Source organism: Lutra lutra, chromosome 14, assembly GCF_902655055.1.
Source record: "Lutra lutra chromosome 14, mLutLut1.2, whole genome shotgun sequence".
In the NCBI taxonomy this organism is placed as follows: Eukaryota; Metazoa; Chordata; class Mammalia; order Carnivora; family Mustelidae; genus Lutra; species Lutra lutra.
The window spans coordinates 55,365,653-55,380,269 of record NC_062291.1 but is presented as its reverse complement, the minus strand read 5'-3'; the positions used below and the strand labels follow the sequence as shown (position 1 = coordinate 55,380,269).

At 42.7% G+C, this 14,617-nt stretch overlaps 1 protein-coding gene across 3 annotated transcripts; it reads right to left on the bottom strand.

Moving 5' to 3' along the window:
* Positions 1-235: 235 nt before the first annotated feature.
* SLC35G1 (solute carrier family 35 member G1) lies at positions 236-9,345 on the bottom strand. Of its 3 annotated transcripts, none has more exons than XM_047702052.1 (3): positions 9,089-9,345; positions 4,175-4,355; positions 236-2,141 (listed from the first exon to the last, which is right to left on the bottom strand). In XM_047702052.1, exons 1-3 carry the CDS (start codon positions 9,264-9,266, stop codon positions 1,403-1,405), a joined length of 1,098 nt encoding a protein of 365 aa, XP_047558008.1. In that variant the 5' UTR covers positions 9,267-9,345; the 3' UTR covers positions 236-1,402. The 3 variants fall into 3 exon arrangements, with proteins under 3 accessions (XP_047558008.1, XP_047558009.1, XP_047558010.1); XM_047702053.1 differs by having other exon boundaries at positions 4,175-4,283; XM_047702054.1 differs by lacking the exon at positions 9,089-9,345 and adding an exon at positions 6,763-6,892.
* Between the last annotated feature and the right edge of the window lie 5,272 nt (positions 9,346-14,617).

Here is a 14,617-nt window from a genome sequence, read left to right as displayed (position 1 = left end):
GCTTCACCAATAAAGAGTTCATTGTGATAAAAGAATCATTTGCGTCTACTCTCTACTTCCTAATTAACCTCCCAAGTGCTCCTAAATATTACATTCTCTCTTTAACTGCAGAGTATTGGCCTGATGAAATTCCAGATAAAAAATGTAATTTGAATTCATGAAATTAGTATCATGGTACAGCACTAACATTTTATACTGATATACTAGAATTTAACAGTGATTTTGTTGTTGTTGTTGTTCAAGAAACTACAAAAATCAACCATGGATTCATATCTTTACATTTAACAAGTAACGTGAAGCATTATTACATGTAATTCTATAAGGGAAAAGGACTACAAAAATAAATTTAATAGGATTACTGTATTTTAAAAAGTTGTCTTAAAAAAATATATGCCACAGTCTTCTAAATATTTGGTGCAGAGAGGGTAAGGGAGGTATCTATTAGGGTGAACCATAAGAAACCACTGTTTTTGTAAGTTAAAAAGGTAAAATTTCAGCAATTTCATATGGCTCAACCTAATATCCTGAGAAAATCTTATTTGGCATCACACTATAAATTCAAAGAGAATTTATAGAAAATCACATTTCTAGTGAGGGGAAAATACTTCAGCATGGAAATGTGCACACTGGCTATGCCAAGATTTCTCTCTTGTGGTTTAAAGACCTGAAATCTTAGAAAGTTAAGAAAAATGTAGTGCAGTTTCAAAAAAACAGAGGACAACTTAAATTATAGAATGATAGCTACAGTCGTGAATGCCACTGAAACGGAAAACTTCTAGCCAAACCTGGTGATTAAAAACTTTTTTTTTAAAGTTTACATATAAAAATTCTGGCATCAAAATGAAAAGGCACTCATATGGGTTAAAAGAAAGATAATCATTTATAAAAGCCTTGAAAATAAGGCTAATTTATTTGTTTTATTAACACCATTAAGTAGGCACCTATTCCAAGTTTCAGCTTTGGCCTCCGAAATGGAAGTAGGTTTCAAATGAATTTCTAACATAATACCAATTATAGCAGCATTATAATCAGTAAGTTTCTTAGCATCTACACAGCTCAAAGGGCATCTAAAATTTCCTACCCACATATATCCCATCAGTACCAAAAATACACTTTAAAAAATTACATATATTTATACCAGTCATAGAACATTTTTTTTGTCCTCTTACCGATGCCACCCCAACAGCAAAAAAAAACCGAAACCAAAACCAAAACAATTAAGAAAAAAAATTGCTACCACACTGACTAGCTAAATTCTTAGCTAATTAAAGACATACCATATTCAAAAATAGTACTTTAATTACGAAATTTATTAAGTATGACCAGTGAAGGAAATGCGGACTTTCCAGCTGTGTGCACGCGTGGCGTGTCTGCCCGGGACCGTGCGCGTGGCAGCAAAGCCTCATTTGGAACCCTGGCACCACTTCCGTACCGCCGCGCCGGTGCTGCTGGCTATGACGCACAGGGCCCCGCCCACCGTCCACCACGTGGGCACATCGTTAAAGAAAATAATCTGGAAGATGAAAGCGAAGACCACGTCCATAGTCTTCATTATTGCCACTGGCCCTGCTTTTTCTATTTGGATGGCTTTCGTGAGAAACACCTGACCCCCCAAACCAAACAGGCCGATGAGGATGAGAAACAGCCTGTCCAAGCCGCAGTACGGCAGACTCCATTCCCCGATGATGAAGAGGATGATGATGCTCTCCAGGAGCCCGAGGATGACGTAATACCAGATGCTCAGAAAGTAGTCCACGGACTTCCCCATCTTTCTGAGGATGACCAGGGTCAGGGCGCCGAACACAGCGTGCGCAACCGCTGCGATCGTGCCCTTGAGGTGAAGGGAGTAGCTCTCGCCCCCGCCCGCGGGGCTGGCGCCAAACAGAAACGGGGGCCTCACGATAAGGATCACGCCGGTGATGGTGAAGACGGTGAAGAGGGCATCCCAAGGGCTGTATTTCTCCTTGAGAAATATGCAAGCAAAGATAGATGTGAACACGGGCGAGCTAAACGTGATGACAGTGGCGTCGGCGAGAGATGTGGCCTGGAAAGCGTAGTACAGTAGGATCATGGCCGTAGAACCCAAGACTCCTCTGAGCAAGAGGAAAATTCGTTGACCTTTGGGGCCTATAAACCCAGTTCTGTAAATTCAAATGGAGGAACGCACATTAAACCAACTTGGTATGTTTTTAATATTGCAATTCTTGATTAAATGTAATTTTTGAATGCCTAACTGTCAAAAAATAAGGGACTGGTAAATTATAGTAATACCCACAAATGAATAATATACACCTTTAAAAAATGGTTTCTAAGTACAGCTAAAGTCATGAAAAGTGTTCACAGTAGAAGCAAAAATAGCAGAAGGGAACTCCATAAATTGTATAATTATAATTCAGCAAATATAATTTTTCCTATATTTACACAGGCTTGCAAAAAAAAACAAAAAGGAAAATGCACTGAAATTTTCGTAGTAGGTAAACATTAATAGATGGACTCACAGGTAATTTTTCTTCTTTATTTTCCCCCAATATTCTACAGTGATAATAAGTGATGTTTATAATAAATACAATTTCAAGATTGAGCTGTTTCTACATAAGAAAACTTGGTGCTGACTGGTATGCATTGCCAATCTTACGAGTTTTTCTATAAAAGCTGAGGTAATGCTCAAATGTATTTTAGCCTTGAAATGTGAGACAACTTTTGACTGTTCTCTGCAGGAAGAGTTAAAATATACTGAAAAAGAACATACAGCCATTTGGATAAGTATAATAACTGCCACTCAATTTTTCTTTAATTAAATATTTACCAAGCAATGTGCTGGTTACATGTCAGGCTAGTGCAGCTTGCTGACCTGGAACCAGCACTGAACATCTATGTGAAGTCTAGCCCTGTAGGCCTGACATGAGGACTGCTGGGTCTCTGGAGTTAGAAAGGGTGGGTCATCTTTGACTCATACTTTGAAAATACTTGGAATACCATACGCATCTTCCATGATAATGAAACATAAAATGGGTCAAAACAGATTGGTGCTAAGGATTTAAAAAACTCTTCTAATGCCTTCCCCTGACAATTCTTTTATTAAGGGGAAGATAACTGTGTTAGCGTCAGTGGTCTGTTATCACCCTTAGAAATTTCTGAAGTCTTACCATCATTTCCTAAAATACCGAGACTTGTCCACACTTCCACAGGAATTTCTGACAGTATTAATTAGTAAGTTTTCACCTTTTTCACCAAATCCTCAGGATACAGGGTGAAACTATTCCAAATGCATCTGTACTGTGTTACAGATACAAGGAGACTTTGGTGGCACCTGACTGAAGCATTTAGTTTAGGGTTTAAGCATTTTTGCCCAAAGAGAGAAAGAGCCAGACTGCGACCAGGGACCCAACTGGTCTCTTCTCTAAGGGTTCTAAGTACACGGGGGTGTGTAGAGGTTATAATAGGTGTGAGAGAGGCATAATTTAACCTGGGAAAGGGTGGGGATCCTGATCACTCCCCACCAGCACCTTCTATATGGAAGGGAAAGGGTGCTGGTGGGGAGTGATTAGGAAGGGTGGGGAATACTACATGTGTTACATTCTACACAAAGCACTCTGATCTATAATAAATTTTATTTGGCCCTTGCAGCCAAGGTGCCAGATAGAAGACAAAGAGTATAATTCCATCCATTTCACAGATGAGGACACTAAACATGAAACTATTTAAAAGGCCTTGCTGAAGATTACCTTTTCTCTTTCCCACATTATTAAGGTAACCTTCTATTTGCCTGGATAACAGAGCAGCCCATTCTACTTAAAGAAATCTTGGTATTAGGAGACACCACCGCTTCTTCTCATTTACTTTTTTCTTCTAAATACTAGTTATGCCAAGGGAAAGAAGGGAGGGTGGTACAAGATGGAGGAAACTATACAAGGAATGCTTTGTTCTCAAAATGGGGAGTGGAGAATAACTGAATCTCTTTCCCCTCTTTTGCTGGGCATGTGGTTTGTGCTTATGAGAGCATCTTCTGTGGGTGGGTCCTTGTGACTTTTTAGTAATCAGAGCCAAAGGATGTAGGAAATGGCAAATCTATGGGAGGGATAAAGCAGATGCTAGAGAATAAATAATTTCAGCAGGTCAAAAGATTTACAAACATTTGTTAATACCTTCTACTTTGCAGATAAGAAATACTTACTTTCTGTATATTAAGCAAGGGATAATGACTAGCATTTGGAACACACATCGGAATGCACTAATTTCTACAGCATGGACGTCTTGCACTTTTTTAACAAATAAAGAGGCCACTGAGAAAAGGAAGGCGGACAATAATGTATAAAACAAGCCAAGTCCAGGACAGGGTGCTTTCTTCTTGGCTTCTGAAAAAGATTAAGTTCTGGTTAGTCCTTGCTTCCAAATATATGATTTATTATTTTCAGTTAGGAATTGAGAAAAATGGTACAGTGTTAATGGCTAACAGGCTAAGAATGCTATCTCCTAAGCATATCCATTCTCTGGATCTGAACCGTTTCTCTACCAGGAATGAAGAATCATTGAGCAAAGCAACAATTTAAACCCATAATTTTTGAAGCAGCTTTACCCTTAAAATGGATTTCCTTTGGCTCACTGAAGAATCACCCCTCACTTATAAGTCAAAAAGAAGTATAAATACTTGCCAAGATGGTGAGAGAAATCTTTAAGAAATGCTTGTCAAGATGGCTGGAGAAAAAGGCTTCCAAGTGATAATTTTTATCATCTCACTGGTGAACCGGGTTTTAATGAAGAAAGTATTCTTTTTTGGACAACAGTTTATAGCTGTGTCATATGGCTCCTTGTTGATTATCTTACTTCCTCACCAAGTCTGTGTACTCTTTCAGGCTGGGACCTCACTGCTTTGTTTATGCCTGGCTCATGGAAGACCCTGATTAAATATTTGCTGAATGAAAGAATACAAGAGAACTTATAGAAAGACGCCAAGTCTAACACCCACTGGCGACAGCATAATCTGGGAAGTCTCTCCATTCTGTTATTTCGAACCGTTAATCAAATCTTTTACTTTTCATGGTTTACGACTGATCTTCTGTTTACAGCATAAACTCTTCGAGGGCAGAGGGCTAGGGTATCTACCCCTCTGACCTCAAAGTGCTTTAAAACAAAAATTTTTAAAAATCAGAACTGTCGTTGAGTACCAACTGCTTGGCTAGCTCTGAACCAGGAAACTTCTGCTACTCCTGCTTTCTCTAGAGCATCACATATTCAGTCCATTATCGACAGTGTGTATGAGCATTAAACTTTTGTTTTGCCACTTTCTCTATCTGAGTTACCTAAGACAAGAGTAAAACCTGTTTTGAATCTCATACCCACTCCCAACCCCATCATTCAGAGGGGAGCTAAAGGGGACAGGATAAGCAGAGAGTTCCCTAAAAGACAGGTGACACACTGAGGAATATATTAATATTTCTTTTCTTTTTTGAAATGAATACAGAAACAAGGAGAGAGTAAGAAGGAAACACTACTGGCCCTCATCAGTTAAGAGCACAGCAAAATGCAAAAGTGTATGGTTTGGGCAGCTGCAGTTTATAGTAAAACTAGGATCATCATTACAGTCTAGGAATTCACAACATGTTACTCAGCTACAGAACAATATTGCATAATAACGTTTTTTTAAAAAATGCCCTTCTCTGATAAATGCAAACACCAGGTAATACATTTCAACTATCTCATAGCCATGAAATACCTTTGCCCACGAGTGACAAACACTTTGTGAATGGGGACCAAAGTTGACGATGCACAATCTTTCCAGGAGCATTCCATAGCCTGACATGTGCAGTAAAAGATGCCACTGTGGTCAGAGGCCTCGCCCTCTTCCAGGTGCGCAGTCAAAATCATTTGGAGCTAGTGGTTGTCACATCAAGGGTGATGTGTTTTAAGTTCCCAAATCCTCCCTTTCTGTTCACTGCCTATGTGCTCAGATACCAGGGAAACAAACTGTACATACTCACTGAGCCCATGAGAAGGAAACTTTAGAAGACTTCCAAGTTAAGCACCACAAAATACATGTCTTGGCTGTGGTCAGCCTGAGAGTTCAGCTTCTGAAACTTCAGAGTTCAGGTCCAAATAAAATAGTTTTTCTTAAAAGAAACCCAACTCATACATAGAAACTACACCCTCAGAACAGGAAGATCAAGGACAGAAAATATCTCCCTGGTCTATATTTCAAGGACCTTCTCCAACCTAAACTTTTAAATTTTTCTCCAGGAATATTTTAACTTAACATGATACTTTAACTCTTTTAAAACTTAATTTTACACCCCTGGTTCTGATTATCTTGTCTCTTGAAACACAGCCACTCACATATTTTCTTGCCTATAGACACTTAAGGCCCATGATTGCTGACTGGGAGAGGGCAGTTGTTACAAGGCCTGGCTGAACTTGATTATTTGTTATGTGGGGGAGGCCTGGTTCTACTCAGGCAGACCTGTGTCTTACTGGATAAGAATTTCCATTCTGCCAATGGAGATGGACAAGAGAGCAGCATAATCCAAAGAGGCAATTGCTTATGTAATGTGCTTCTATGATCATATTCCACTACTAGCATAGCTAAAAATTTGGCAACTCTAAATAATGCAAATTAAGTAAGAGGTCACAGTGCAATTTCCTGAGTTAGGAGAAAACTGAAAAGTTGCTCCGTTTCTCTAGTCTTTGCTTTAAACTGGTGATTCACAATCCTGGCTGGGAATAAAAATCGACTGAGTAACTTTTTAAACTTCAATTCCCGAGTCCTACCCCAGACCCACTGATGCAGGCTCTCTGCAACTGTAGAAAGCTCCATCAGCTTGAGAACCAGTGCTACATAAAGAAAACTCCTCCCAGGGGCATATGAGGCACAAGAGCGAAGACAACTTCTCCTTGCTTCAGTCCAAAATCCACACTGTCCCTCAAGAAAATAAATAGAGGGACGCCTGGGTGGCTCAGTGGTTAAAGCCTCTGCCTTCGGCTCGGGTCATGATCTCAGGGTCCTGGGATCGAGTCCCGCATTGGGCTCTCTGCTCAGCAGGGAGCCTGCCTCCTCCTGTCTCTCTCTGCCTGCCTCTCTGCCTACTTGTGATCTATCAAATAAAAAAAAAAAATCTTAAAAAAAAAAAAAAAAAAAAGAAAATAAATAGATGTCTTAGGATAGCTGTATGCTGTCTGTGAAGGTTATCCCAGAATATAGAAAACGGGTAACAGTTTCAATCTGAACTTGAAAATGAGCTTTCTTGAGACACCCATGATCAAGCCGTTAAAATGATAATTGTCACAAAGATCAATGACAACATTTCTCTGGCAATCCTGTTTTCAGAATATTATCTGGTTATCTTACAATAAGTACTACTAAATCTTACTGTTAGCAATTTTCTTTGCAGTTAAAATACTCCACAAGATTCCTAAGTGCAGTAGCTTACGTAGCTTTATCATTTTGCCACGTGCTGCCTGAGTGTACAGTATTTCTTTGGCTCACAACAGCGGAAACATTTAAGAGTTCATAAGGACTGACTCAGCATTCCACCAAAATGACATTCAGCCATACTAACTGATAAGGTGAGAAATACACCTCTTCATGGGCTGCACATCTGGTCAAGACAGCTCCACAGCTAGCAGGAACCCCTGCTCTGTAGCTACCAGCCCATGCATAAATAATCAGAAGTCTGATCATTTGTTAGCATTTAGGACAAACATGGAGCAAGAGTCATCTGGGGCTCCTCTCTCTAAACTGTGGAAAGTTCATAATACAGAAAGGGGGACCTGGGGCTGGGTAAGAGGCACAGAAATCCAGGGTCACACTTGGTGGAGGCCACCGAGAGGATGAGATGGTGCAGACTGTAACTTTGTCTTGAAAGGCGATCTACCTTTTTCCTATTATTCAAGGAAGATGTTCAAGGTGGGTAAAGGAATATGCTTAAAGTAGCACTGTGGTCAGCCAAAGGGCCTTGGCCTGGGTCTCTGGCATGCTGAGATCCTCAACCTTGGTGCTACACAGACCTATGCCATGTCTCACCCACACATGCCAGATCTAGGGAAAAACAAGGCAACCCCCGCTCTGAAGCCCTCATCTTCCTGGGCTTCACTTTCCTCATTTGTGGAAGAAAGAGGCTGAACAAGATCAAGGTGTTTTTACAGGATACTGGGCTCTGGAAGACAGGTCTGTGAACCTCCTAACAATGTTAATGTAAGATTGTGCCTCTGCCTTGTTTAGGGTTAATTGCCAAGAAAGTCCTTCTGTATTTGTTTCAGGTCTATGATAAAATGATTCAAATTTAGAAAAATCAGGAAAAATCACAAAATATTTACTATATTAATAATGGAATGCTGGTTTAGTTCAATATGAGCTATTACAAATATATTATAAAAATTTACAAGAACAAATAAGTTCTCCCAACCCCAAAGAACCAGTGGTTCCTCTCAGTCAACTTGGCCTTTCCAAGATTCTGAGATTCTGAGGCATTTTCTACACTCTATGCTTCCTTTTTTTTTTTTTTAATTTATAATTAAGTAGACTCAATGTCCAGCATGGAGCTCAACTGAAGACTTGAACTCAGAACCCTGACATCAAGACCTCAGCCAAGATCAAGAGTCCCCCGCTTAACGGACTGAGCCACCCACGTGCCCCATACTCTGCTTTTCAACTTCCTCTTGAAGGAACACCGCTTACCGCCGTCATCAGTGTTCATAGTTTAGCTCCTTACCAACCTCAGCCGGCTGCGGGATGGCCTCTTACTGACCCCCCCCAACCTCCAACCTCCGGCAGGGCGCACCAAATTGCAATCTGACTCCGCTGTCCTGCCCGCAACACTTTAATTATAGGAACAGTTTCAGAATCCCAAAAGGGTTCCAAACACAATCAGAAACTTTCTCTGGTCTTCGCGCCAGCGGGGACGAAATTCTGCTTTGCAGACCCCCAGGTGAGGGCTCGAGGATTTTCCCCAGTTCTGAGCAGGGTAGGGATGGGGGCAGCGGTCCTCACTGAACCCCCGGCCCGCAGCTCTGCGGGGACCCCCGCCCGCGGGCGCCTGCACCCCCACCCCTACCCCAAGGGGCAAGACCCGCGCCCGGGTCCGCACCCCACACTCACCCTGCGGAGCACACAAGCCGCACGGCGAGGAGCCGAACAGCCAGCACCTCCCGGTACCGGGCGTCCCCGCTGCCTCGGCCGCCGCGGGCTCCTCGATCGCGCCCTGCGGCGCGTCGTCCGTCAGCCGCAGCCCGGGCTCTGGCACCTCGGCTGCCCCGGAGCTGTCCAGGGGCCGCATCGCGCGGCCGGCGCTCTCTCCCGCGCAGCGGCGAGTAGCGCGGGGAGCAGCTGCTCCGCTGCCCGGCTCTTCCGGCCGGCGGCGGGGCGGGGCGCATGCGCGCGCGGCCCTCCTCCCCCTGCCGGGGACAGAGCTTGTCCTCCGCTGCCCTCTTACCTTCAGCTCCTGAGACTCCTGCGCAGGAGGAGGCCGGCCACCTCCCTGGTCTGGGGCTGGTGCCCACAACTGGTCCAAGGGCGTGCTCCGCTCTGCTGCGGTCCGGCTAGACTGGCCAGCGGCTTGGAGTCATCCTTCCCCAGGCACAGCGGACCCCTTTCTGTCTTTGCAAAGAGAGGGAGGGACGCCTGTGGGTTCTGTGGCCTTCTTTTGGGGTAGGCCTTTGGGAGGTTAGGAGAGTGTGCTTTTATTTAATGGTGTGGCGCCGCATTCAGCACTTCTGGAATGCCCTGGAGACCTTGCCAAACACTGTGCCTTTGTCTCTTTGCCATTTATCCAAGGAAGGTAGAATTTTTCTGGTTCTAGGTAAAACAACAACAACAAAAAGGATTAGCACATAACCATAGGGAAAATATATCTGTAAGACTGGGGCAGAACCCATTTATATGTTCTTTGTAACAGTAGGCATTCATTATTGGTCTTTCTTTGTTGTTTCTTCTTTTTGGTTGTTAACTGAGACATCTAATTTGGTTAGATGTAAGATTCCAATAATCTGACATAATTGCGCCCAGTAAAGTTAAAAATATATATATATATATATATATATATATATATATATGTATATATATATATGTGTGTCATTTGGCTCCAGAATGCCTGGGATTCACTAATAGGCCTTTTATGTGTAGGTAATTCTTTCATCTCTGCTTGCTTTAAAGGTGAAAGGACAGTGTCTGGGCAGGGATGAACTTGCCTAAACTGTTCTAGGTTCAAGTGCAAGCAGATTACCAACTGTCTTTACTCAGATTTTTGTACAAAGTGATCAACAGCTGAAAAATACTGCAGTCAGGAATCCTGGGTTCTGCCTCTGATTCTGTCCCTGAGTATGTGACCTAAGATAGTCACCACCTACTACTTGAGGCCTTGGTTATCTGAGATAAAACATTTCCCTCCCTATTTTGCAGAGTTGTGCAAATCAAGTCCAGTGATGGGGCAAAAGCAGCGTCACCTGAAAAGCACTTTACTAGAAAATCAAGTTGTGTTTTTAAATAAGGTGAACATATAATTTATGCTCTAAACTGGACTCCCCCCCCCTTTTTTTAGAGTAAAAGAAGGAGCTTTCAAAAATTAGGCAGGGCAATAGGCATAAACCAGGTTTGTTGTAGGCAAGTTGGGACAAATGGCTACCTGAACTCTAACTTTGTTAACACATATTTTGCTTGTCTTAAAAAGAATTTAAGGCTGCTTATAAAATATATGAAACTGATTTTATTTTTGGTGGTGGTGGTGGTATTTTGGTGGGGAAGTTGTAGGGAAGAGTAGTGAGGGTGATAGATCATGATTATGAAGCAAGAACCAAAAAAGTCAGTGATTTTTGAAGCAGAAACCAAACATCTAGAAATCAAGTGCAGTTTCACAACTGCATTACTTGTAAGACTTAGATGTGCAGAGTGTTTGAAGAGTCCCTGTAATATTGTGATTTACAGGAAGCATATATTTGGTAGTTCACATATTTCTTTGCTCTTCATCCAAGGTTCTGGGCTCACAGCTCTCAAACCCTTGGAATTTCCTGAGCAGTAAGAGCAATGGGAGCGACTATTGTCTTAATACTTGGTCTCTTGTCCTTAGTTCCTAAAATAGCTTCAGAGCCATAAAGGTGTAATGAGCATCTTGTTATTCATAACAAACCTCCTTCTACCACAACTGGGTTTATGTTAATGAGGTGATTTTCTGAAAACACCTAAGGATGGTGGCTCTTGCCGAGGAACCATCCAGTGATTAGAGGGTTGGCACTGGCAGTCCCACCCGACACCTGTGGGGAGGGGGAAGGGCCAGGGATTGAGTTCAGTCACCAATGGCCAATGATTTAATCAATCATGCCTATATAATGAATCCTCCATAAAAACCTCCAAAAGGTGGGGTTTGGAGAGCTTCCTGTTGGTGAGCACATGGAGGTACTGGGAGAATGGCTCTCTGGAGAGCCCATGGAAGCCCTGTGTTCTTTCCCCATACTTTGCCCTGTGGCTCTCTTCCATCTGGCTATTCCTGAGTTATGGCTCCTGAGTTATAGCTATATAGTTATAGTTATAGTTATAGTTATAGTTATAGTAAACCAGTGATCTAGTAAGTAAAATGCTTCTCTTAGTTCTGTGACTTGCTCTAGCAAATTCATCAAACCAGAGGGAAGGGTCTTGGGAGCCCCCAGTCTATAGCCAGTGGGTCTTGCAGTAACCTGGACTTGTAATTGACATCTGAACAGGTGGGGACACATGCAGTAACCTGGACTTGTAATTGACATCTGAACAGATGGGGACAGCCTTGTAGGACCAAGTCCCTAAACTGCAGAGTCTGATGCTATCTCTGGGTAAATAGGGTCAGAACAGAGTTGAATTATGGGACACCCAGCAGGTGTCTGGAGAATTGTTGTTGGTGTGGGGAAACCTCCCACTGCCCAGCCCCCTCTCCAGTGGACATGGGTTCCAGGAACCCTGTTAGTTTCCCTTTCCAAATAGGAAAGATGGTGGTTAGGAAGTGTAAGGAAGAAAGAACTGGATGATTAGAGCAAGAATAATGACTTGACTACTTTACTTTCAATATCATCCTCAAAAAGGAAGAAGAAAATAGGTACCACACCACTACTGACTAGGGTGACTGAAGGGTGATGGGATGATTTGGGCCTTACACTGTATTCCCTTTTACTTCCTTCCCTTCTGCTGCTGACATTGATATATGAAAGATAGTACTCCTGGTAGTTTTCTTGTTTGCTAAACAAACAAGAACCATAGACATATGAAAAGCAACTGATAAGAAGAGTTCAGACCAGACTAGGTCAGAAGACATGGCTCCAAGTTGCCCCTCCATCCAGCAGGGGCATGGAGGAGCTAAGTTTTTCTTTGAGCATTGCTGTTTCTATACTCTGGTGACAAGGACTTAGAGCTGGGTAGAGGTGGGCTTACCCCATAGGTTGAAGGGTGGAGCAGAAATCCTGGGTGGGGGGAAACTAGGTCAGAGTCCACTGCAGTAGTCTGAGATTCTGACCTCAAGGCAGAGGAGGCAGGGAGGAAGGCCTGCTTTTGAGGTAGCTGGCAGAAGGAGTGGACAGGATTTGTGGACTCGATACAAAGGAACATTGCTTCCGTGGGAAAAGTCATGTAGCATTCCAACTGAAATTCTGCTTCTGAGGGAATTCAGTTCTCTAGTGAGAACAGGGACTCTCACTCTAATGCCAGGTAACCACAATGGGGTGGCACTCCCATAGTTCTGGTGTCAGAAAGGAAGACGGAAGATGAAAGTAGAAGAGGGGTGGTAATGAAGGGTAGTTGGAAGGCAGGCAGGGAGGGACAAGCCCTCCATCCCCTCCAGCCCTCAGAGGAAACCACCCTTGGGATTTTACACCACCGTAAGGAGCCCTCTACCCTTCCCATATGACAGATAGATGACAAAAACCTGATGGGATGACAGGCACGGGTGGGGGTGGTTAATCAGATTAAAATAGCCCTCCAGGGGCACTGGGTGGCTCAGTCAGTTAAGCAGTTAAGAGGCTACCTTCACCTCAGGTCATGGTCCTAGAATCCCCAGGCTGAGCCCCATCTGTCCCGCTCCTTGCTCAGCAGGGAGACTGCTTCTCCCTCTGCCTGCCACTCCCCCTGCATGCGCTCTCTCTCTGTCAAATAAATAAATAAAATCTTTTTAAAAATTAAATAAAACAGCCTTCCAACAAGCCCATAAAAACCCCTAGACTTGGAAATTCCAGTGGTAACCTTCTAGAGTCGCATCCCTCTTTAGGAGCTTTGTACTATCATTTAATACACCTTGCTTTGCTGCCCACCACTCTTCCGGTCTACCTCTTCATTCTTTGAAGGGGTTTGACCAAGAACCATGGGCACCGAAGGATAAAAAAAAATTCTGTTAACAGGAGGTTCTAACTGTTTCGTGAAGAAGCGAGAGTGCGGCATCCTCACCATGGCAGTGATGGCAGGTGGAGACCTCCAGCTACTGCAGCAGAGGAGTTGGACTCCTGATTTCTGCTGCTGTTTATATGTCAGGGATGTTCCCGAGTGAGGCATGTGTAAATCAGGAGCTCTCTTCTCTTGGTATGTCTACCTGATTCATATCAGACTGATATCTTGATAGTGATTTGAAACACTGCTACCCCCCACCTCAAAAAGAGTTGGTTTCTTACTCTTATAACTAATGCAACTTATGACTTAGAAAATGGCAGTTTGCTCCAAGGAGTGAGGTCCAATGTGTGTGTTTTGGGGAAGATCAGTACTGTGGAACATAAGATCATAATTTTAAATACCTTGATAAGTGAAAGAGGGAACAAGCCAAAGAGAGGTAGTTTAGCCTAAATGTGGGATGGTATATTGGAGAGACAAAATAAACTGTTTGAATAGATGATAAAAACTGATTTGGGGGGGGAAAAAACAGGAAAAAAAATGCCAGGGTTAGTTCCTCAAAAAAATTCAGCATAGAATTTACCTCATGATCTAGAAATTCCACTTCCAGTTAAATACCCAGAAGCGCTGAGAGCAGAGACTCTAACAGAGAATTTGCACAACAGTGTTCATAGCAGCATTATTCACAGTAGCCGAAAGGTGGAAAGAGCCCAAATGTCTACCAAATGATGAATGGATAAACAAAGTGTGGAATATACATACAATGGAATATTACTCAGCCTTAAAAAGGAATGAAATTCTGAAACACTGCAACATGGATGAACGTTGAAAACATTTACACTAAGTGAAATAAGCCCAACCTAAAAGGAGACAGACTGTACGATTCCACTTAGATAAGGAACCTACAAGAGTCAAATGCATAGAGACGGAAGATTGAATGAATGGTGGTTTTCAAGAACTGAGAGGAGGAGGGAAAGTGTGTTAGTGTTTATGGGTACAGAGTGTCAGCATGGGGTGATGACATTTCTATTCTGTGGGTGGATAGTGTTGATGGTTGTACAGCAATCTGAACTCACTTAGTGCCACTGAACCATGCACTTAAAAATGGTTAAACTGGTACATTTTACATTATTTATATTTACTACAAAAAAAGTTAAAAAGAAATGGCAGGGGAAAGCCTTTGTGAGGGTGTGCCACAGCAGTGTAGATCTAAAGTTAAAATAAACCTGGGTCTACATACAAACTGAGGCATGAAAGATATTTTCCCCAGCACTAGCCATGCTCTCCTTTCTTCAG

Coding starts and splice junctions, on each gene's coding strand:
- SLC35G1 (XM_047702052.1), bottom strand. CDS start 9,266: ATGCGGCCCCTGGACAGCTCCGGGGCAGCCGAGGTGCCAGAGCCCGGG. Junction 4,356..9,088: donor CGGCTTGTGTGCTCCGCAGG/GTGAGTGTGGGG, acceptor AATCTTTTTCAG/AAGCCAAGAAGAAAGCACCC. Junction 2,142..4,174: donor CCTTGCTTAATATACAGAAA/GTAAGTATTTCT, acceptor TTGAATTTACAG/AACTGGGTTTATAGGCCCCA.